The sequence below is a fragment of the Suncus etruscus genome, chromosome 9, assembly GCF_024139225.1.
Source record: "Suncus etruscus isolate mSunEtr1 chromosome 9, mSunEtr1.pri.cur, whole genome shotgun sequence".
Lineage (NCBI taxonomy): Eukaryota > Metazoa > Chordata > Mammalia > Eulipotyphla > Soricidae > Suncus > Suncus etruscus.
The window spans coordinates 59,022,709-59,045,336 of NC_064856.1; the positions used below are offsets into that span (position 1 = coordinate 59,022,709).

General features: G+C 42.4%; 1 protein-coding gene across 1 annotated transcript in view; it reads right to left on the bottom strand.

The window, feature by feature from the left end:
* Positions 1-244: 244 nt before the first annotated feature.
* TMEM41B (transmembrane protein 41B) overlaps positions 245-22,628 on the bottom strand; it is a 30,349-nt gene continuing 7,965 nt past the window's right edge. Inside the window, exons 2-7 of the mRNA XM_049781076.1 lie at positions 16,652-16,769; positions 11,481-11,609; positions 6,900-6,993; positions 5,999-6,103; positions 1,759-1,897; positions 245-620 (exon numbers count right to left, since the gene is read on the bottom strand). Coding sequence (XP_049637033.1) covers positions 451-620; positions 1,759-1,897; positions 5,999-6,103; positions 6,900-6,993; positions 11,481-11,609; positions 16,652-16,769 — 755 coding nt within the window. The 3' untranslated portion in view covers positions 245-450. The remainder of the gene's footprint in view (positions 621-1,758; positions 1,898-5,998; positions 6,104-6,899; positions 6,994-11,480; positions 11,610-16,651; positions 16,770-22,628) is intronic.

The window sequence follows — 22,628 nt, forward strand, 5'->3', positions numbered from 1 at the left end:
CATTGAGTCAACTGGGACAAAAACTTTAAGCTATGCTGCTAATAATCAATACTCTTGGAATAATAATTTTGAATATATCTACTACTGATAGCTCTTTCCTAGTATATTTCTTTTTTTGTTTTGTTTGGGCCATATCCGTCACTCAGGGTTTACTCCTGGCTCTGTGCTCAGAAATCACTCCTGGCAGACTCAGGGGACCATAAAGGATGCCAGGAATTGAACCTGGGTCCGTCCCTACCACTGTGCTATGGCTCTGGCCCCTCATAGTATATTCATTTTTCCTTTTGTTTCTTCCTTACTACTGAAATGCATTATTCTGTCTGATAATGAATTTTATTTCAACAATTCCAGTTTCAATTACTGAAGAGATCATTTAACACATGAACCTGCCAATTCTGAGATGATAGTGACAGTGATGAAGATGATCTGAAAACTAAAACCAGATGATTTTTACTCAAATTTCCGCTTTAGTTTCTTTTGGAAGATGGCTGGCAGAATAGAGAGGAGGGCTAAAATCATGAGGACAAATACTGAGTTCCATGAAACCGCTTCCCCTGCGGTTGTGAGCTGATACAGTGTTGTTCCAGCCTTAATTGCGACAAAAGAGGGAGGTGCAACACCTAAAATAAAAAACAACATTCATTAAAAACCATCTACCGTTTCTAAAATTTAAATTTTCTGTGTGCATAAACCTTCTGAGAATATAATGACTGTTGGGGCCAGAGCGACAGACAGTTAGTAGTGCGTTTGTTTGCCTTGCATGCCGACCTTGGTTCAATCCTTGGTATTCCATATGGTCCCCCATGTCTACCAGGAATAACTTCTGGATTCAGAGCCAGGAGTAAGCCCTGATGTGCCCCCACAAAAAAAAAAAAAAAAAAGAAAGAAAGAAAGAAAGAAAGAAAGAAAGAAAGAAAGAAAGAAAGAAAGAAAGAAAGAAAGAAAGAAAGAAAGAAAGAAAGAAAGAAAGAAAGAAAGAAAGAAAGAAAGAAAGAAAGAAAGAAAGAAAGAAAGAAAGAAGAAAGAAAGAAAGAAAGAAAGAAAGAAAGAAAGAAAAAGAAAAAAATCACTTAAGTATTTTCTTCCTTCTTCCTTCCCTTCCATTTTTTTTTGTTTGTTTTTGGTTTTTGGGTCACACCGGCAGCGCTCAGAGTGTGGTTCTATGCTCAGAAATCGCCCCTAGCAGGCACAGGGGACTATATGGGATGCCAGGATTCGAACCACCGTCCTTCTGCATGTAAAGCAAATGCCTTACCTTCAGGCTCTCCGGCTCCCCCCAAGAGTGATTCTTGAACACATAGCCAGGAGTAAATTCCTAAGCACCATCCCTCTACATCCTCCCAAAAAATTGTCAATAAAGTGGCTGGAGAGATAGCATGGAGGTAAGGCGTTTGCCTTGCATGCAGAAAGACAGTGGTTCGAATCCTGGCATCCCATACGGTCCCCAGAGCTGCCAGGAGCTATTTCTGAGCATAGAGCCAAGAGTACACCCTAAGTGCTGCCAGGTGTGATCCAAAAACAAAACAAAAAACAAAAAAAAAGTCAATAGTTTCTCTTTAAGAGAAATGGCAAAGAAATACTTAAGACAAAACAATACAACAAACAATTCAGAAGATCTATTTCTATAGACTAGGCTCATGTCCAAAATGTACATGCGGAACTAGCACATCTACCAAAATAAAGCAGAAATTCTAACTTAGCTGGATGCTATTAGACATATACACAAAGAAATGTAACAATATGAGTAATAGGTCTTACCTAGAAAAGTGCCAATAAAAAAAACTTTCAATGGCACATTTATCACAGGAGACGTAATGTTAATAAACCAGTTAGGCAGAAATGGTGTTATTCTCAAAAATATGATGTAGTTAATGAGATGTTCTCGATGGCGTTCAACCTGGAATTAAAAATATAGGTAAGTTAATCTTAATAAAAAGTTGCTTAAAATGCTTTGTTTCTAATTCTTATCCTTGATAGTTTTTGGTTGCTTTGTTTTGGAGCCACATTCAGCAATGCTCGGGCTTACTCCTGGAGGGCTTGTGGGACCTTATGAGTGCCAGGGATTGAACCCAGACCAGCTGTTTGAAAAACAAATACCCTATATACTGAGGTTTGGGTCCCTCATCCTTGATATTTATTTACCCAATAGAAATGATGGGCCCGGAGAGATAGCACAGCGGCATTTGCCTTGCAAGCAGCCGATCCAGGACCAAAGGTGGTTGGTTTGAATCTCGGTGTCCCATATGGTCCCCTGTGCCTGCCAGGAGCTATTTCTGAGCAGACAGCCAGGAGTAACCCCTGAGCACCACTGGGTGTGGCCCCCCCCCAAAAAAAGAACAAAAAACAAAAAACAAAACAAAAACAAAACAAAAAAGAAATGTTTTTTTCGGGGCTGGAGAGATAGCATGGAGGTAGGGTGTTTGCCTTGCATGTAGAAGGACTGGTTCAAATCCCGACATCCCATATGGTCCCCAAGCCTGCCAGGGCGATTTCTTGAGTGTAGAGCCAGGAGTGACCCCTGAGCACTGTTGGTTGTGACCCAAAAACAAAAACCAAAGAAAAAAAAAAGGGCTAGAGAGAGAACACAGTGGTAGGGCCTTGCAAGCAGCCAACCTGGGATGGCCTGGTTTCAACCCACGGCATCCCTTATGGTCCTCCAATTTCTGATTTCTGAGCACAATGACAAGAGTAACCGCTAAGCACCACAGGGTGTGGTCCAAAAACCAAAAAGATAAAGAAACCAACAAGTGACAATACAATACTTATCAAATACTCTTACAAGAGCAAAAAGTGAGTCTGGGACCAGAGTGATAGTACAGTGGGTAAGTGCTTGTTTTACACATGGCCAGTCCAAATTTAAGTCCAATCAAGAACAGGTAGGAGTGCAGAGCCAGGACTAACTCCTGGGCATCACTAGGTGTGACCCCAAAACCAATTAAAAAAAAAAGAATAAAATTAAACAATATGAGTCTTTAAAAAGCTATTACAGGGCCGAAGAGATAGCACAGCAGTAAGGTGTTTGCCTCTCACTTGGCCAATCTGGGATGAACCCAGGTTCAAATCCCGACATCCCATATGGTCCCCCAAGCCTGCCAGGAGCAATTTCTGAGCATAGAACCAGGAGTAACCCCTGAGCGTTGCTGGGTGTGACCCAAAACCAAAAACAAATAAAAAATAAAAAAATAAATGCTTTATTTTTGTTGTTAATGTTTTTGTGCCACATCTGGCGGCAGCGGTGCTTAGGGTTACTCCTGGCTCTGTGTTCATAAATCACTCCTGGTAGGCCTGGGGAACCATACGGGAAGACAGGGATCAAACCAAGGTCTGCCCCATTCAACAGCATGCAAGGTAAACACTCTATCGCTGTGCTATCACTCAGGCTCCAAATACTTAATTTCTTTTAATTTTCTTTTTATTTATTTATTTATTTATTTATTTTCTTTGGTTTTTGGGTCATACCTGGCAGCACTCAGGGGTTACTCCTGGCTCAATGCTCAGAAATCGCTCCTGGTGGGCTCAGGGGACCATATGGGATGCCGGGATTCGAACCACCCACCGACCTTCTGCATGAAAGGCAAATGCCTTACCTCCATGCTATCTCTCCGGCCCCTTCTTTTAATTTTCTAATCTTCAAACAAAAACGGCAGGATAATCTCAAAAACTCCTCTAAATTTTAAGAGTTTGTTTCTTTTGGGGGGGAAGGGGGTCAAGGGGATCCCTGGAAATGCCCAGGGATCACACCTGGCAGCCTCAGAGGGGACCATATGAACTTCTGGAGATCAAACCCAGGTCAGCCACATGCAAGATAAGTGTACTATCACTACAATCTCTCCAGCCCCCACTTTTTTACTGGGGAGGGAACCAAGGGTCATACCTGTAGTACTCAGGCGTTATTTCTAGCTCTGTGCTCAGGAATCAGTCCTACGGTGCTGGTATGGGAATACACCACATGGGCTGCCACGGATCAAACACAGATAAGACACATGCAAGGCAAATGTCCTACCTGTTGTACTATTGCTCCAGCCACTCTTTTTTATTTTTTTTTTATAAAAATAGAATGCTACAGAGGAGCACAGTACAGAGTGAAAGTACAGAGGGTTGAGTGCAGCCAACCCAGGTTTGATCTCTGGCATCCCATCTGGTCCCATATGGCCTACCAGGAGTAATTCCTGAATGCAGATCCAGGAGTAACCCCTGAGTAACGCTGGGTATGGCCCAAAAACTAAAAAACAAAACAAAACAAAACAAAAAAAAAACACGTTAACAATACCATGTTAGATCCTTTGATGTAATAGTCTTATATTTATAATCTCACTACTTTTTTTTTTTTTGGGGGGGGGGAACCACACCTGGCAGCGCTCAAGGGGTACTCCTGGCTCCATGCTCAGAAATTGCCCCTGGCAGGCTCGGGGGGACCATGAGATGCCGGGATTCAAACCACCGTCCTTCTGCATGCAAGGCAAATGTCTACCTCCATGCTATCTCTCTGGCCCCTAACACTACTTTTTATTGGGGTCCGAGAGGGATCCTTACACAGTGGTATTCAGGACTACTTTTAGTCTGCATTCAGAGATTACTCCTGGCAGGTACTGAGGGTCATATGGGGTGCCATGGATATAATCCAGGGTTGGTTGTGTGCAAGGCAAACATTGTATCCACTTACTATCTCTCTAGTCCCTTATCATTGCTACATTTTACAGATTCCCTAATTATAAATAACATGTGTTCCTAAAATGGGGCCAGAGATATAGCACAGAGGTAGGGCATTTGCCTTGCACACAGCTGATTTAGGTGGGACGGTGGTTCGAATCTTGGCATCCCATATAGTCCCCGGGTGCCTTCCAGGAGCAATTTCTGAGCGTACAGCCAGGAGTAACCTCTGAGTACTGCTGGATGTGACCCAAAAAAACAAAACAAAAACAGAAAAACAAACTTGTGTTCCTAAAGATCAGATGCATTAAACTAGAGGAGAGAGATAATTGCCTTACAAGTGGCCAACCTGGATTTGAGTTCCAGAGTCCAATAAAATTCCCCTAAGCACCACCAAGTGTGATTCAGGAGTACAAAGTAGGAGTAATCCCTGAGCATCGCCAGGTAAGGTCCAAAAACAACCATAAAAATATAGTTGGAAGTTATATGTATTTTAGAAACTCATGTAAGTGTACACACACACACACACACACACACACACACACACACACACACACACACATACACACACACACAAAAGGACCCTATTAAAATGAGTCTTTGGGGCGGGAGGGTTGGGTCACACCCAGCAGCGCTCAGGGGACCATATGGGATGCCGGGATTCAAACCACAGTCCTTCTTCGTCTAAGGCAAACGCCTTATCGCTGTGCTATTTCTCCGGCCCCAAAATATGAGTGTCTTATTGCTGACAGTTTCTGTGCACTACAAACAGAATAAAAATGATTGGGCATTTAAAAATTGTTTTGTTTTGTTTTGGTTTGGTTTTTGGGCCACATCCAGCAGTGCTCAGTTTACTCCTGGCTCTGCACTCAGAAATTGTTTCTGGCAGGCTTGGGGGACCTCATGGGATGTGGATATGCCTTTTAAGAATTGAACCCGGGGGGCCGGGCGGTGGCGCTAAAGGTAAGGTGCCTGCCTTGCCTGCGCTAGCCTTGGACGGACTGCGGTTCGATCCCCTGGTGTCCCATATGGTCCCCCAAGCCAGGAGCAACTTCTGAGCACATAGCCAGGAGTAACCCCTGAGTGTTACCAGGTGTGGCCCAAAAACCAAAAAAAAAAAAAAAAAGAAAAAAAAAAGAATTGAACCTGGTCCACCCAGGGTCAGCTACCTGCAAGGCAAATGCCCTCCCACTGTACTATCACATTGTTGTTTGTGTAACACTTAATTTTAAGTTGGTAAAAAAAATATCTTTAATTTTAAGCCTAAAATCTGAATTAACTTATATAACGAATTCCCAATTAGCCAAAAGTTAATTATTGGAATTATGTACAAAAGAAAAATGTTTACCTGTTGTGACCATTTGACTGCTTTTTCTGTTAAGTATTTGTATACAACTGGTCTCCCAACTAAATAGGAGAGCATATAGCAGAATGAGGCACCAAGTCCAGAACACTAGAAAATAATAAGACATAATAAGCATTTTATTCTGTTCTACTTTATTCACATGGTTATATTTATCTAAAAACTATCTGACCTCTTTTTAGGGGTGGGAAGATACACTGCAAGATACTCCATGTGTTGGAAACAAGACTCCTGCTTTTGGGGGGTGGCTGGGCCACACCCCAAATCACTCAGAGGTTACTCCTGGCTCTTCGCTCAGAAATCACTCCTGGCAGACATGGGGAACCATAGGGGTTGTCGTGGATCAAACCCGGGTCGGCAGTGTGCAAAGCAAGCACCCCTCTCACTGTGCTATCATTCCAGCCCCACAGACCCCTTTTTATTACACTTCTAAACTAAAATTAAATTAGCTACAATAAACTGAGATTTTCAGTTAAGTTTAGGACGATAGCCAAGTAGTTAATATAAGCCTTTAGTCTAAGAATGAAGCTTCAAGTTCCAGTCCTCTCCACTTCCCAATCACTAAGGGTGAAAACACTACCCTCAGGCATGGGTCTTATTCAATTCACTGTGCCACCAATACTCTTGGGAGTATATGAATTACAAAATACAGTAAGATGGAGAACAGAGCCTATAAATGCAATTAAGCCATTGATAACTATGTTATAGGAAAAATAACTAAGTATAATACTTATCAGAGGGACTTAACAGATATTTAACATTTAATGCCTCTTAAAGCTAATGAGGCTATGTTTACATAGAAAGTAAACCTAAAATGTATTATCTTCTCATCATTCTATTTAAAACCATTTTTCCCCTAGTCTCCCATTTCATTTTATATACTTACCAAACAAACAAGAAATAAGGCTAGTGGAAAGGGGTAAAGGAACCCCGAGAGAATACTGAGAAATATAGAGCCCGGAATAGCAAATGTTTGCAAGCTGTTAACTTCTAAGTTAAGGACTAAAACATAATAAGACAAACCCAATATTTTAGAAACAACAACAAAGTTCTCACATGAATAAATTATATACTTAATTCAGTATTAAATGGCGTCTAAAGATTTAAGTCCTTCTCTTAACTCTAAATCATTTACTAACATATATATGTTATATATATATGTTTATATAAAGCAGGCTGAATTGATAGTATAAGAATTAAGCGGGCCCGGAGAGATAGCACAGCGGCGTTTGCCTTGCAAGCAGCCGATCCAGGACCAAAGGTGGTTGGTTCGAATCCCGGTGTCCCATATGGTCCCCTGTGTCTGCCAGGAGCTATTTCTGAGCAGACAGCCAGGAGTAACCCCTGAGCACCTCCGGGTGTGACCCAAAAACAAACAAACAAAAAAAAAAAACAAAGAATTAAGCACTTGTTTTGTATGCAGCTGACCCTAGATCAGTTCTTTGATATCACATATGATCTACAGAGCATGACCAGAGTGAAGCAAGCTGACTAGGTGTGGCCCAACACCACCCACTCAAACATGCATATATATACTGCTAATAAGACTTACTAAAAAGAAAAACTAAAAAAAAGAAAAAACAAGGGAATGATCGGGATGTGGTTCCATGGTTCCTCCAGGGACCATGCAAAAGCCCTCACTCTAGCCCATTCAGCTATCTTTCTGGCCTAAAATTTTTTGGTTTTGTTTTTGGGCCAAACCCAGCATTCTCAAGGCTATCTCTGGGTTCTGTGCTGAAGAATCAGTCCTGGATGGCTCAGGAGACTTATAAGGGGTGCTGTGGATCAAACCTGGGTTTGTCTGCCAGCATCCAAGATGGTCCCCCAAGCCTGCCAGGAGTAATTCCTGAGTGCAGACACACGCAGACACAGACACAGACACACACTTTATACACTGGGTATTGGGCTGAGAAACATTACACACACACACACACACACACACACTTTATACTGGGTATTGGAGCTGAGAAATATTACATACACACGAACACACACACTTTATATTGGGTGTTAGGGCTGAGAAATACTACAGCTGGTACAATATTTGCCTTGCTGGAGACTGAGCCAGGTTCAAAACTCGGCATTATGGCATCCCATATGGTCTTCCCAAGCACAGTTAGGAGAGATTCCTGAGTACAGTCAGAAATAACCCCTGAGCACTATCACTGGGGATGAGGGGAAAGGAGAGGATAAGAAAGGAGAGAAAAATTTAAGGGCCAGGGTGTGGTTTAACATATCTTAGACCAGTAAGGCTCTTCCCCTGCAGGCAGATGATCAGGGTTTGATCCCAGCACCACATATACTCCCACCACATTTGTTGGAAGACAAATGATTTAATCCCTTGTACTATCTCTCTGAATCTGCAGTCTTTTTAAATTCCTTGCTGGGGACAATTAACAGGTCCTTACACATCCAAGTCAACTCCTCTGCCACTGAGCTACATCTCCATCCCCTAAACTTTTATATTTTTGGCCTGGGCTCAACCTCTACCACCATCAAAAACAACAATGAATCAAGAACAAAAACACCTGGGCTGGAGAGATAGCATAGAGGTAAAGTGTTTGCCTTTCATGCAGAAGGTCATTGGTTCAAATCCCGGCATCCCATATGGTCCCCTGAGCCTGCCAGGAGCGATTCTGAGCATAGAGCCCGGAGTAACCCCTGAGCGCTGCCGAGTGTGACCCCTCCTCCCCCCAAAAAAGAACAAAAACACCTATACCTTAGTCCAGGTATGTGGCTCAGTGATAGAATACTTGTCTCAGAAGGGATGTGATGCCCTAATAATGTTCAACTTTTATACAACATACACACAGACCTTTCAATATAACCTCTACACAACAGACACACACCTTTCAATGCTATGATCCAGAAAATAGGTTGGATTGAAATAAAAGATTACTATGTAAAATAATAAAATTAGATCAGGGAAATATCAAGAGGGTTAGATAGTACATATGGCTTGCATGGAACAGACCCAAATTTGATACACAGTTATTATATGGTCATCCCCTGAGTACCACAAAAAGCACCAAAACCATTATCCCCCAATAAAGTTCACAAATTAGAAAATTATCATTTTTTAGGAAAGCAAGAAGAAAAGAAAGAAGAAAGGAAGGAAGGAAGGAAGGAAGGAAGGAAGGAAGGAAGGAAGGAAGGAAGGAAGGAAGGAAGGAAGGAAGGAAGGAAGGAAGGAAGAAGGAGGAAAGAAGAAAGGATGTAAGAAGATGTAAGGATGTAAGAAGGAAGGAAGGAAGGAAGGAAGGAAGGAAGGAAGGAAGGAAGGAAGGAAGGAAGGAAGGAAGGAAGGAAGGAAGGAAGGAAGGAAGGAAGGAAGGAAGGAAGAAGGAGGAAAGAAGAAAGGATGTAAGAAGATGTAAGGATGTAAGAAGGAAGGAAGGAAGGAAGGAAGGAAGGAAGGAAGGAAGGAAGGAAGGAAGGAAGGAAGGAAGGAAGGAAGGAAGGAAGGAAGGAAGGAAGGAAGGAAGGAAGGAAGGAGGGGGGAAGGAGGAAAGAAGAAAGGATGTAAGAGAAAGAGAAGGAAAAAAGAAAAGGAAGCAAAAGAAAGGGAAGGAGATAAAGAAAAGGAACAAAGGGGGCTAGAGAGATAGCATGGAGGTAAGGCATTTGCCTTTCATGCAGAAGGATGGTGGTTTGAATCCCGGCATCCCATATGGTCCCCTGAGCCTTCCAGGGATTTCTGAGCGTGGAGCCAGGATTAACCCCTGAGCTGCTGGGGGTTACCCAAAAACCAAAAAAAAAAAAAAAAAGGAACAAAGGAACAAAGGAAAAGAGGTAGAAATAAAAATTCAAAAATATTGTCAGATGTGTTTGTGCCACATTTGTACATACATCTTTTATTTGTTTAGTTTTTTCTTCATTTAAAAATTATTTAAACACCGTGATTACAAACATAATTGTTGTTAGCTTTCAGTTATAACAAGAACACACCCCTTCACCACGCAACCTTCCCATCACCAATGACCCCATGTCTTCCCTCCTTGTATTCGAGACAGGCTTTCTTTCTTTTCTTTTTTTTTTCTTTTTCCTTTTTGGGTCACACCCGGCAGTGCTCAGGAGTTATTCCTGGCTCCAGGCTCAGAAATTGCTCCTGGCAGGCACAGGGGACCATATGGGACTCTGGGATTCAAACCGATGACCTCCTGCATGAAAGGCAAACGCCTTACCTCCATGCTATCTCTCTGGCCCCAAGACAGGCTTTCTACATCCCCTCACTCAGACATTGCTATGATAGTTATCAGTGTAGTTATTTCCTTAACTGGACTCACCACTCTTTGTAGAGAGCTTCATATCTTGAGCTGGTCCTTCTGGCCCTCATCTCTGGGAATTATTTCATTGTCTTTAATTTTTCTTTTTCTTTTTTTTTTTCTTTTTGGTTTTTGGGCCACACCCGGTGACGCTCAGGGGTTACTCCTGGCTATGCGCTCAGAAGTCGCTCCTGGCTTGGGGGACCATATGGGACACCGGGTGATCGAACCATGGTCCGTCCTAGGCTAGCGCAGGCAAGGCAGGCACCTTACCTTTAGCGCCACCGCCTGGCCCTGTCTTTAATTTTTCTTAAAACCCATAGATGAATAAGACTATTCTGTGTCTCTCTAACCCCCTCTGACTAATTTCACTCAGCATAACAGATTTCATGTACATCCATACAAATTAGAAAAATAATCACAATTGCATTAACAGTTTGAATATATAAATACAGTTCTTTTTCATATTATTAAAATACAGCACATATTTCTATAAAAAGAAATTAAAAGCCTGCCAGGAGTGATTTCTGAGAGCAAAGCCAGGAATAACCCTTGAAGGCCACTGGGTGTGGCCCAAATAACCAAATAAGTAAAATCCATATCCTTTGAAAGATTATCCTATTGGAATTTTGTTTGTTTTTGTTTTGGGGCCACACCCAGCAGTGCTCAAGGGTAACTCCTGGCTCTGTACTCAGAAATCACATCTGACAGGCTCAGGAGATATATGGGATGCCAGGGATGAAACCGGGTCAGCTGTGTGCAAGGGAAACACCCTACTATCACTCCAGCCCCTCTGATTTGAATTTTTTAGAAAGGAAACAATAAAATTAAGTATATCACAAACAAATATGATCATGACACAACATCCAGAAAAGCAAAAGATTTTATAAACTTTATATCTATGAACCTAAGGAAATACTTTTAAAATTGATACATTAATTAAAAATAGTCACTTAAAACTATCCAATTATAGTCATAAATTTATATTGGATAATAAAAGAAAGAAAAATCTTTGAATAAAATAAGCAAAATATAGATTAACAAATAATTGTTCAGAAATAACAACTGTGATAAAGAAAATTAAGGGAAAATATTTTCGTTAAAATTATAATCTCTAAGAAACATAATTATACTGTAGATATTTTATAATCTTTTTCTTAAAAAGAAAAAAGCATTAAAATATCTTTCAGTTAAAAGGATACAATATATATGTAGCAAAATAAGCTACAAGTACTTGTACATAAAAGGTGTCCTTATATTTGGATAAAACTTTTCCTAGAGCCTTGGCATCATCCATATCTCTGGGAACCTTCATATTCACTCTTTCTTCTCTAAAGAAATAAAATAAAATGAAAAATTTTAAAGCAGAAATTTTCTAAGAAATAATAAAATTCAAATTTAAAACGTTTTATTAAAAATGATATTACAGCTTAATATTGTAGCATATTTAAGAATAAACTTACAAATTTTAATTTCAAAGAGTTCATAAATTCTAACACTTTAATCTTTTTTGTTTTGCATTTTTTGCTTTGGGGCCACACCAGAGGTGTTCAGAAGTTACTCCTTCCTCTGTACTCAGAGATCTTTTCTGGAGGGCTCAATAGACCATATGGAAAGCTGGGAGTCAAACCCGGGTCTGCCATAAGCAGGGTATTTGCCTATCTGCCATTCAATATATCACTATGATCCCACTTTTTTTTTTTTTGCCTTTTTTTTTTTTTTTTGTGGTTTTTGGTCACACACGGTAGTAGTGCTCAGGGGAAACTCCTGGTTCCATGCTCAGAAATTGTTCCTGGCAGGCACGGGGGACCATATGGGAAGCCGGATTCAAACTGATGACCTGGGCCGGGCGGTGGCGCTAAAGGTAAGGTGCCTGCCTTGCCTGCGCTAACCTTGGACGGACTGCGGTTCGATCCCCCGGTGTCCCATATGGTCCCCCAAGCCAGGAGCAACTTCTGAGCACATAGCCAGGAGTAACCCCTGAGCATTATCGGGTGTGGCCCAAAAACCAAAAAAAAAAAAAAAAAAAAAAACTGATGACCTTCTGCATGAAAGGCAAATGCCTTACCTTCATGCTATCTCTCCAGCCCTCTGATCCCACTTTAATATAATCTTTTTGTTTTTGTTTTGGGGCCACACCCATTGATGCTCAGGGGTTACACTCCTGGTTATGTGCTCAGTAATTGCTTCTGGCTTGGGGGACCATATGGGACACTGGGGGATCGAACCGTGGTCTGTTCTAGGCTAGCACAGGCAAGGCCTTACCACTTGCGCCACCACTCTGGCCCCCCACTTTAATATAATCTTATGACATCTGTAATGTATATGTAAAAATGTAGGATGAATCATGCTAATGGTTAAAGGCATCTGCTCCACAGTTGGAGAGACAGTTCAATGTTTTTGAATGCAGGAAGCATCAAAGATTTGATCTTTGGCACCAAATAGTTCAGAATAACACCAGTAGCAATCCCAAACACAGAGTCAGGTGTAGCCCTAAAAACTGTCAAATGAAATGTGGGGCCCAGAGAGATAGCATGGAGGTAAGGCATTTGCCTTACATGCAGGACAGTGGTTCAAACCCCAGCATCCCATTGGTCCCCTGAGCCTGCCAGGAGCAATTTCTTTTTTTTTTTTTTTTTTTTGGTTTTTGGGCCACACCCTGTGACACTCAGGGGTTACTCCTGGCTATGCGCTCAGAAGTTGCTCCTGGCTTCTTGGGGGACCATATGGGACGCCGGAGGATCGAACCGCGGTCCGTCCTAGGCTAGCACAGGCAAGGCAGGCACCTTACCTCCAGCGCCACCGCCCGGCCCCACCAGGAGCAATTTCTGAGTGTAGAGTCAGGAGTAACCCCTGAGCCCCACTGGGTGCGACCCAAAACAAACAAACAAACAAACAAACAAATAATATAAGATAAAAACTGTCAAGTGTGACCAACAAAAATCAAAATTTTTCCAATCTGTTCCAATATTAATAGTTCCTTATTTTGGGGCCAGTGAGGTGGCGCTAGAGGTAAGGTGTCTGCCTTGCAAGCGCTAGCCAAGGAAGGACCGTGGTTCAATCCCCTGGCGTCCCATATGATCCCCCCAAGCCAAGGGCGATTTCTGAGCACTTAGCCAGGAGTAACCCCTGAGCATCAAATGGGTGTGGCCCAAAAAACCAAAATAAAATAAAATAAAAATAGTTCCTTATTTTTATTTGTTTGTTTTGTAGCCATACCCAGGGCTGCTAAGAAGTTACTCTTGGCTCTGAACTCAGGAATAACTCCTGGAGGGTGCAAGGGATCAAACGTGTTGGCTATGTGAAAGGCAAGCACCCTATCCACTTTACTATTATAAGGCCCCTGATTTAAATTTTAAATTACAAACTGAACTCCTGAGTGCCACTGAGTGTGACACACACACATATACAAATAAATATTACAAACTGAACCAGTGGACCAGAGAGATAACACAAGGGGATAAATACATATTTTGCAAGCAGGAGACCCAGGTTCAATACCCCGCAAAACATATACCCAGGAGTAACCCTGAGCTTCACCGGGTGTGGCCCAAAACACAGAGAAAAAAAAAAAAAAAAAACACATGCTCCCCTGAGCACTGCCAAGACCAACTCCCAAGAAATAGTCTGGATGTGGCTAACCTGGACTCGATCTCCAGTATCACATAAAGTCTCCTGACCACTGCAAGGAGTAATTTACCTAAATGTATGGCTGTGTGATCCCCAGTTCCCCACAAAAAGTGAAGTAAAGGCCAGAGAGATGGCTCAACAGGCTAAATGCAAGTTGTTTTGTTTTTTTTTTTGGGGGGTCACACCCGGCGGTGCTGTCTGCTCAGAAAAGCTCCTGGCAGGCACGGGGGACCATATGGGACACCCGGATTCGAACCAACCACCTTTGATCCTGGATCGGCTGCTTGCAAGGCAAAAGCCGCTGTGCTATCTCTCCGGGCCCTAAATGCAAGTTTTAATTTGGAAGGCCCAAATTAAGTCCCAAGCACTTATGAACACCGACACACTACCAACAGTGACCCCAGGCTCCTGAATATTGCTGAGAATAGGTCCAGGGCCCAGAGAGATAGCACAGCGGTGTTTGCATTGCAAGCAGCCAATCCAGGACCAAAGGTGGTTGGTTCGAATCCGGGTGTCCCATATGGTCCCCCGAGCCTGCCAGGAGCTATTTCTGAGCAGACAGCCAGGAGTAACCCCTGAGCACCGCCGGGTGTGGCCCAAAAACCAAAAAAAAAAAAAAAGAGAGAATAGGTCCAAAACAAAATAAAACAAGTAAAATGAAGGGCTGGGGATATGGTCCCAGTGGGAAATGCATGTGCAAAACACCAGGGCCAATCCCTGGTAATGAACAAACTCTCAACCCCCAGGACTACAGGATGTAGCTCAGGCTAGCTCCTATTCCAGGCCAGTGGCAAGCCCACTGACATAAATAAAATAAATTTAAAAGAAAAATGAACAAAATAATTTTTTTTTTTTTTTTTTTTTTTTTTTTTTTTTTTTGGGCCACACCCGGCGATGCTCAGGGGTTACTCCTGGCTGTCTGCTCAGAAATAGCTCCTGGCAGGCACGGGGGACCATATGGGACACCGGGATTCGAACCAACCACCTTTGGTCCTGGATCGGCTGCTTGCAAGGCAAACACCGCTGTGCTATCTCTCCGGGCCCAAAATAATTTTAATATACCAGAAAACACCCATTTCATAAAACTAACTTATATGTACACAAGTAGGGAAAAAAGAAGTAGATAGGCTAATGTATACAGAATTATTGTATCAAAATGTATTTCTTGGCTTGCTCTTTCAAGTCCATGTCCTCTCTTGAACACAAATTCCTATCAACTCGCATCTTTCTAAATTAATTTCTTTCTTGGGGCTGGTAGAAGGTAGGGCACGTGCGACCCAGGTTCAACTCCTGGAATCCCTTATGGTCCAGCTAGCCCTCCAGGAGTGATTCCTGAGTGCAGAGTCAGGAATAAGCACTGAGCACAGGTGGATGTAGCCCAAAAACAAAAAATAAATTTCTTTCAATAAAAACTGTCTTGCTGGGGCTGTAGCAATAGCACAGCAGGTAGGGTGTGTTTGCCTTGCATGCAACTGACTAGGGTGAAATCCCTGACATCACATATGGTCCCCTAAGCTGGTCAAAAGAAACCCTGAGCACCGCTGGTATGACCCAAAAACAAAACAAACAAACCAAAAACACTATCTTTTTTTTTTTTTTTTTTTTTTGGTTTTTGCTTTTTGGGCCACACCCGGCAGTGCTCAGGGGTTACTCCTGGCTGTCTGCTCAGAAATAGCTCCTGGCAGGTACGGGGGACCATATGGGACACCGGGATTCGAACCAACCACCTTTGGTCCTGGATCGGCTGCTTGCAAGGCAAATGCCGCTGTGCTATATCTCCGGGCCCATAAAAAGTATTTCTTGATGTAGTTCTATTTCAAAAATAATTTTTTTTTTTTGTGGTTTTTGGGTCACACCTGGCAGTGCTCAGGGGTTATTCCTGGCTCCAGGCTCAGAAATTGCTCCTGGCAGGCACAGGGAACCATATTGGACGCTGGGATTCGAACCGATGACCTCCTGCATGAAAGGCCTTACCTCCATGCTATCTCTTCGGCCCCTTGTTTTTTTGTTTTTGTTTTTGTTTTTGGGCCACACCCGGTGACGCTCAGGGGTTACTCCTAGCTATGCGCTCAGAAGTCGGTCCTGGCTTGGGGGACCATATGGGATGCCGGGGAATTGAACCGAGGTCCGTCCTAGGCTAGCACTGGCAAGGCAGACACCTTACCGCTAGCGCCACTGCGCCGGCCCCTCAAAAATAATTTTTTTTTTTATAAATTTTTTTTTTTTTTTTTTTTTTTTTTGGTTTTTGGTTTTTGGTTTTTGGGCCACACCCGGCACTGCTTAGGGGTTACTCCTGGCTGTCTGCTCAGAAATAGCTCCTGGCAGGCACGGGGGACCATATGGGACACCGGGATTCGAACCAACCACCTTTGGTCCTGGAGCGGCTGCTTGCAAGGCAAACGCAGCTGTGCTATCTCTCCGGGCCCTATAAATTTTTTTTATAAATTTTTATCAAGATGTTTTAATTAGAGTACTGTTAGGAAAACCCTGTAGAGAAAGTGAAAATATATTTGAATAAGATATATTTAAGATATATATATATATAAATATATACACATGTATTTTAATAAGATATATTTAAATAAGTAGCAATATAAATCTTATAGCTAATATGCAATCACCATATAACATTTCTCTTACTTTAAATTAGCTTAACTTTTTTTTTATTTTTTTGTAAATTAACTTTTAATCAACTGTGATTTCTATAAATGTCTACATTTTCAGTTTCATTCATCATACTTACTCACTAAGCTGTGGAAAATTTTTATATACCAAAAACATAAAAAAAGCTGCTGATAAGAAAATGGACACCAATATAAGAAGTGACGTTCTTGCTGACCCAGCTTCTGCACAGGCTTTTTCTGAAAGGAATAGCAACAAAAATAAGTATAATTAATATAAAGAAACACAGTATTATATAAACCACCAACTTCCTTAAAGGTTTTCTTCCCAAAAATCTATTGATACTGTTGTCCCACATACTGAAACACTAAATTTTGGAGGTGGGGGTAGAGTTTGGGTCACACTCAGTAGTGCTCCAGACTTTTTCCTGGATCAATATTAAGGGGTCATTCCTGGCAATACTAGGGATTGAACAAGGATTGGCTGCTTACAGGCAAGCACTGTAACTACTGTAATATTTCTAGATCCTGAAACATTAAATTTGGTGAGGGGGGCCCGGAGAGATAGTACAGCGGTGTTTGCCTTGCAAGCAGCCGATCCAGGACCAAAGGTGGTTGGTTCGAATCTGGGTGTCCCATATGGTCCCCCGTGCCTGCCAGGAACTATTTCTGAGCAGACAGCCAGGAGTGTCCTGAGCACTGCCGTGTGTGGCCCAAAAACCAAAAAAAAAAATTTGGTGAGGGGGCCTCATTAGCCAGTGCTCAGGACACACCATATTAGATGCCAGAATAGAACCCAAATCAGTCACATACAAAGCAAGCACGCACTCTACCACTACTATTGCTCTGGTCAGACATTAAGTTTTAAGTGACTATTGCACTTGGTATTTATTAAATGGGGATATTACTTCTAGGAGATATATTTATTTTATTTTAAAATGTATTTATTAATTTTTGGTTTGGGAGTCACATCTCGTAGTGTTTAGTGAATACCTATTCCCAACTCAATGTTTAAGGGTGACTACCCCAGGCGCTTAAGGAATCATTTGGTACTAGGGTCATACCTGAGTCTCCAACATAAAAAATATTCTTCATTCCATCGAGCTATCTTTCTGTCCCAATATATTTAATATAGAAACATGAAAAAATAGAATGCCTGAATCTGTAGCCCTGATTTATAGATAAGCCAATGAGGTGGAAGAGGAAAGGGCTAATTTAAATACTATTCCTGACTTTCAATTTCACTTATTTATACTGTTTGCTGACAGTCTAGACAGAATAACCTCTTAAAGGAAATGAGGTGATTTGGCAATTATTAAAACTGTGGTAAGATGGGACCAGAGCAATAGTGCAGCGGAAAGGCATTTGCCTTGCACACAGCCAATACAGGATGAACCCCAGTGACTTCTGAGCGCAGAGCCAGGAGTAACCTCTGAGCACAGCCAGGTGTGACCCAAGCTCTCCCCCCACCCCCCAAAAAATATGGTAAGAACCCAAAGATTCATGAAAGCAAATTACAAAAGAAGTTCCTCTTTTGGGGCCGGGCGGTGGCGCTAAAGGTAAGGTGCCTGCCTTACCTGCGCTAGCCTAGGACGGACCGAGGTTCGATCCCCCGGCATCCCATATGGTCCCCCAAGCCAGGAGCGACTTCTGAGCGCATGGCCAGGAGTAACCCCTGAGCGTCACCGGGTGTGGCCCAAAAAAAACCAAAAAAAAAAAAAAAAAAAGAAGTTCTTCTTTTTTGTTGGCTACAACTGACAGTACTCAGGAATTACTACAATGTTGTATTTTGAGGGTTACTCCTAGAGGTGTTCATGGGTACCAATAACTGAACTCGAGCCTCTAGCGAAGTATGAGCTCAACCTACTGAGCTATCTCAGTATTCACTAAAACTAATTCAAGGGTTGGGACTGGACAGATATCATGGAGGTAAGGCATTTGCCTTTCATGCAGAAGGTCGGTGGTTCGAATCTTGGCATCCCATTTGGTCCCCTGTGCCTGCCAGGGGCAATTTCTGACCATAGAATAACCCCTGAGCATTGCCGGGTGTGACCCAAAAATCAAAAACCAAAAACCAAAACCAAAAACCAAAAAACCCAACAAACAAACTAATTCAGGGGCTAGAGAGATAGCATGGAATGTGGGAAGCTGTGTGGACCTAGAGCAAAATGGAGTCTTCGAGACCATTTTGTCTTGCCTACGTGTCCGTTGGAAAAACCCAACAAACAAACTAATTCAGGGGCTAGAGAGATAGCATGGAGATAGGGCATTTGCCTTGCATGCAGCAGGGTGGTGGTTCGAATCCCAGCATCCCATATGGTCCCCCAAGCCTGCCAGGAGCGATCTCTGAGTGTAGAGCCAGGAATAACCCCTGAGCGCTGCCAGGTGTAACCCAAAAACCACAAAAAAAAAAAAAAAAAGAAGAAGAAGAAGAAATGTATGCATTCAAATGTAGAGTAGCTTACTATTTGTTGACCACCTATTGACAAAATGTGCAAAATCATTTGCTTCACTTTTATTCCTAAGAAACTGATTTCATTAGCTAGATTCCCAAATAAAATTCAAAGGGGTTTAGGTTTTATAAGGAACACACAAAAAAAAAATTAATTTGCTTTCCTTATGAGACTGGTGTGATGGATCAAACTCACAGAGTAAGTGGAAATTTAGCTTAAAATCAAAAGATGAAAGTGTGTTGGAAATGTGGCTATGTATTGGAGCTATACATATTTTTTAAGACTTCAGTAAAGAAAACAATCTTCTTAAATTAGAAAATTATAGAGAAAAACCATTTAACATGCTAGTTCAAGTTTCCCATTATGTTTTCCTGCCATGATGAATATTCATCAATCCTAAAAATTGGTTCACAGTGGGGAAAGCTGTCAATGTTTATTTGGAGTACAAAACACTAACTATCCTGAGTATTCCTTAAGTACACATCTCCCTGATTGTTGTCTTACAGCTGGATGATGAAATATCTAGACACTTGAACAAAATGAGCTTCCAGGTTTAGCTGGGTACCTGTTATCTTCGATTTCTAAAATTGGACAAACATTTTTCAAGCACTATGTGTATTTGAGAGTAACACAAGAAAACAAACGGTAAAAATGCATTAAAACAAAGTAACATTAAATTTTGGAGCTTTCCCTTTCAGAGACACTGGTAAATAGAATGTGTTGATTGCAACTTATCAATCCTTCTTGACTATAATTCTTCTATACTCAGAGGGGACTAGAGCGATAGTGCAGCAGGCAGGGCATAGGCAGCAGGTTGCTTGCCTTCCATGCTGCCAACAAAGTTCGACCCCCTGCTGCCCAAGTTCTCCCAGGAGTGATTCCTGTGCACAGAGCCAAGTGTTAAGACCTGACCACTGCTAAGTGTGCCCCCCAAAAAAACAAAGCCAAGGGGGCCGGAGAGATAGCATGGAGGTAAGGCGTTTGCCTTTCATGTAGGAGGGCATCGGTTTGAATCCCGGCGTCCCAAATCTAATAAACCCTAAAGGCAGAGTGATAGCACATCAGGTAAGGTGTTTGCCTTGCACAAGGCTGACCCATGATGTTTGATCCCTGGCATCCCAGATGGTTCCCTGCCGGGAGCTATTTCTGAGCACAAAGCCAGGAGTAACCCTAAGTGCTGCCAGGTGTGCCCCCCCCCCCCAAAAAAAAATCACTCCTGGCAGGCTGTGCTATCATTCAGGTCCCCATCTGGAGTGATTTCTGAGTTCACAGCCAGGATAACTCGAGCAAGGCCAGGTGTGGCCTCCCGCCAAGAAGGCCAAATTCTGTTTTAATGACAATTCTATATCTAAATTGCAACATACATATTTAGAGCATAACATACACATTCTTCTGGTTCAATACATACCTATCATTTAGCATTGGAAACTAACCTCAATGGGAAACCTAATACCTGTTTCTACAACTCTCTGGGCCAAAAATACCCAAGCCAGGAGCAATTTCTGAGTGCATAGCCAGCCAGGAGTAACCCCTGGTCAATGGGTGTGGCCCAAAAACAAAAACAAAAACACACATATAAACTAGTAAGTAGTAAGCTCTGAAGATAGCCAGGTGTGGCTCAACCTACCTTTCAAATAAAGAACACCCTATATCTACCAAGAAAGTATGTTTTTAAATAGCAGAAGAAACAGCACTATAGACAAGCACTATTAATTTTGTCTAAAAAGTAATTCTCAGAATTAGAGTGACAGTATGGCGATTAGTGTATTTGCCTTGCATGCAGCCAACCCAGGATCAATTCTCAGTATAGCATATGAGCACCTGAACCCTTGCCGAGAGTGATCCTGGAGCACAGTGTCAGAAAAGAACTAAGCATAGGGGCTGGAGAGACAGCATGGAGGTAAGGCGTTTGCCTTTCATGGAGAAGGTCAGTGGTTCGAATCCCGGCATCCCATATGGTCCCCTGAGCCTGCCGGGAGCGATTTCTAAGCATAGAGCCAGGAGTAACCCCTGAGCACTGCCGGGTGTGACCCAAAAACAAAAGAAGAACTAAGCATAGCCTGGTACAGCTCCAAAACTGAAAAAATAAGTTCATTCTCTAAGACTGATCCTAGCAACTCTGCCTTTTCCTTCAAACAAGCCCTAACTCATTATCAAGCACATGACTATTCACTTAAGAGACCCAAAAACAAAACAAAACAAAAGAATTATTATGGGGGGCTAGAGTGATAGCACAGCGATAGGGCATTTGCCTTGCATACTGCTGACCCAGGACAGACCCGGGTTAGATCCCCAGCATCCTGTATGGTTGGTCCCCTGAGCCTGCCAGGAGCAATTTCTGAGTGCAGAGCCAGAAATAACCCCTGAGCATCACTGGATGTGGCAAACCCCCTCCCCAAATTATCACAGGAGTGCCAGAGAAAACGTACCATGGGTAGGGTGCTTGCCTTGATGAGCCAACCTAAGTTTAATTCCTGGCATCACATGTGAAACGCAAGACCCACCAACACCAAGAGTGGATTGATTTGGGATACAGAGCCAGAAGCAAGGTCTGCACATTACCAGGTAGGACCCCTTCCCCCCCTCAATAAACAAACCAATTAATTACTAAAATATAAGAGCTCTGGGGCTAGACCGACAGCACAACAGGTAGGGCACTTGCCTCGTACGCCACTAAATCGGGTTTGATCCCTGGCATACCATATGGTCTGCCAGGAGTGATTCCTGAGTACAGAGCCAGGGTCCAAAAACAAAACAAAAAACAAAAAAAAAAACAAAATAAAAGCAAGAGGGCCAAAGCAACAGTACAGTAGATGGGCACTTGACTTGCACATGGCCAACCAGCGTTCTATATGGTCCCCCAGTATCCCTGGCAGTAGAATGTAGAAAAAGAAGTAACCCTAAGCACTGCCAAGTGTGACCCTCCTACCCCGACCCCCTCAAAAAACATCTATCCATTTAGATAATCAATAGGTGATCCCCCTGAATATCTAAACTTTTGTTTATAATGCTAAGAAAGAGATTCTAAAAATAAATAAGAAAAAATTTGGCTTGCCTGACTATTCAAGGAGAATCAACTTTAAGGTAAGATTAACCAAGATGGGCCCAGAGAGATAGCACAGCGGCGTTTGCCTTGCAAGCAGCCGATTCAGGACCAAAGGTGGTTGGTTCGAATCCCGGTGTGATTGGTTCGAATCCCAGTGTCCCATATGGTCCCCCCGTGCCTGCCAGGAGCTATTTCTGAGCAGACAGCCAGGAGTAACTCCTGAGCACCGCTGGATGTGGCCCAAAAACAAAAACAAACAAACAAAAAACAAACAAAAAAAAAGATTAACCAAGATGTGAAAGATATCTAATCCTTATTATACTGAGCCACTAAATGAAAGCCAATCAACCCCAAGTCACTTCTCTCAAGTTTCAGTTACAGGAGAAAAATGCCCTTCAGGTGAGGGTTTCAATTGTATTTTCTATTGATAATAAGTAAAAGAATCCTGATACAAAATATTTGGGCTGAAACTGGCAACAAATAATTCTAAAATAGTTTTCCTAATGTTTGCCACAAAGGCAGGCAGGAGAGAGAGAGTGGGAGGGAAACTGGGGATATTGGTGGCGAATAATGTGAACTGGTGAAGGGTTCTGTATACTA